The sequence below is a fragment of the Habropoda laboriosa genome, unplaced genomic scaffold, assembly GCF_001263275.1.
Source record: "Habropoda laboriosa isolate 0110345459 unplaced genomic scaffold, ASM126327v1 scaffold175, whole genome shotgun sequence".
NCBI lineage: Eukaryota > Metazoa > Arthropoda > Insecta > Hymenoptera > Apidae > Habropoda > Habropoda laboriosa.
Window position 1 is genome coordinate 231838 of NW_017100347.1, and position 2086 is coordinate 233923.

Genomic DNA, 2086 nt, shown 5'->3' on the forward strand with positions numbered 1-2086 from the left:
AAAAACCAATTTATTATAATTATTTATATATGTATAATTTTTCAAAGTATACCTGGTTTAAATTGTTCAACTAAATTATCTATTGTAGTTTTAGCATAATGAATTTGCATACAAATTAAATCTTCTATGAATGCCTTATAAGAAGATGTTACATCTAATGAACGACTGGTCCATTTTATTTGCAAAAGTGTTTCTACAAATACTTTATGGAAAGGACCTAGTAATGATATACATTGCCTTACATTTGACAAAAACTCTATTAAATCTGTATCCTAAAATTAAAAATAACAAAAAATTAGTTAGAAGTATTAAATTACTTTCAATGTTGTTAAATTGAAATAATAGAAGCTATTTCAATAACAATTCAGTAATATGTACCTTTATACTTGAATCTTGTAAGATACATATTAAATCTTCATATTCCTTTGTTCCATTGCCAGATTCGAAATTATAAATAATATTTTTAAGATCTTTTGGAAGTTTGAAATATACTCTATTAGATTGTCTAATAAGTTGCGATCTAACACCAGGACTTTTTAGAATTGATGAGACACCACTAACCCTTGAAGATACAACTGACATCTGTTTAAAAGACAACATCATTATACACATATTGTATAAAAAATATGTTTGTAGTGTATTATTTTAGTACATAAAAGTTTTACAGGTTTTGTGTTAGTATTAAGATTGTTAATACCTACAGTGTGATATCGATATTTATTTCATTACTATATTTTAAAACTGTCAAGCACATGGACATACTGAAAAGTGAAGAGGTTATGACATAAAATAGCAGAACCTCTAAATATTACTTACTTTTATAATTATATTTGCGACTTTTTAATGTAATAATACTTGTGACAATTTCAACTCATGTATACGTTTACATTTTGAACTGGTATTATTGTGCAAATATTGTATTATTAAAAATCTCCACATGTACTTTCTTACCACACGTGATCGAAAAAAAAAACGTGATCGGCCAGCCGCTTCCGAGTATCTATATCGTGGACTTATACTATCGATTATTTTCTCGATTAATCGAAAATATTCAAAATAACGTAAACACTCTACAAAATTATGGACAAAACTTGTAAAACTTTCAAAATTAAAAATCTTCTACCGTTATTAAAAACAATTAAACATATTTATTATAAATTTTAAAGTACATTATGGAATTCTTGCATTTTCTTGTATTTACTTAAAGGTAAGTTATAATTTAAAGAGACAAGAAAATTAAGTACATACTTTTCTTTTGGGTACATAACACAATAACACAATATGTACGCTCAATTTTGTAACGACGAAATATACCGTATCTCTCTATTTCTATTAATAAAACGAGATAAACGTATTGTTTACATTTATCACAACAAAGTTAATATAACGAAGTTTACCGGTGTTCCTTTGAATTTCGAAAATTCAAGCGGAATTACAAATATACTGTATCGCAACATAAATTTAAGAAAATTAGGTTAGAATATAGCACACTAACGTTAGTTTAGTTTTATATAATTTCTAAACACAGAATTCACAATGAAAATACCACGAAACAGAAAAACGTACACGTTACAATTGCTATAACATGTAAATAGAACGTTAAATTTCGTGTGAAATATACGATACAATTTATTTCATAGTATTACAACAAACAAACGTTGAATAAATTTTTGATTCCTATGAAAAGAATTATTTAACATAATTTAACTTCATTATAATTATTTTTAATCTACGACCACAGGTCAACCTGATTTTTAATCCTTACGAAGTTAATCTCATCACGAGAAAGTAATACGATCGTTGAAACGTAGTTATTTATCGAAGAAACTTGCAAAAATGTATAAATGACAATATGTACTGTTACGACAAATTGTTGAAAGTATAAATTAATAATAAAATTGTGAAAATTAATAACTATACCGTGTTATAACATCATAATAGAAGAACAGAAATTTCCCGCGAAAAGTAATCGGTCTCCCGCGAAAAATAGTCGATTCCCGCCCGATCTTATTAACGACTTTGCTAATGACTTTGGGGAGAGGGTACCGCAGGTATATAAGGACCCGCCGATGTCCCGCGAACTAAT

The 2086-nt window shown here is 27.3% G+C and overlaps 1 protein-coding gene across 1 annotated transcript in view; it reads right to left on the bottom strand.

The window, feature by feature from the left end:
• LOC108574528 (RNA polymerase I-specific transcription initiation factor RRN3) overlaps positions 1-582 on the bottom strand; it is a 2131-nt gene extending 1549 nt beyond the window's left edge. The window contains 2 exon segments of the mRNA XM_017937137.1: positions 53-272; positions 379-582. Coding sequence (XP_017792626.1) covers positions 53-272; positions 379-582 — 424 coding nt within the window.
• Positions 583-2086: the final 1504 nt, after the last annotated feature.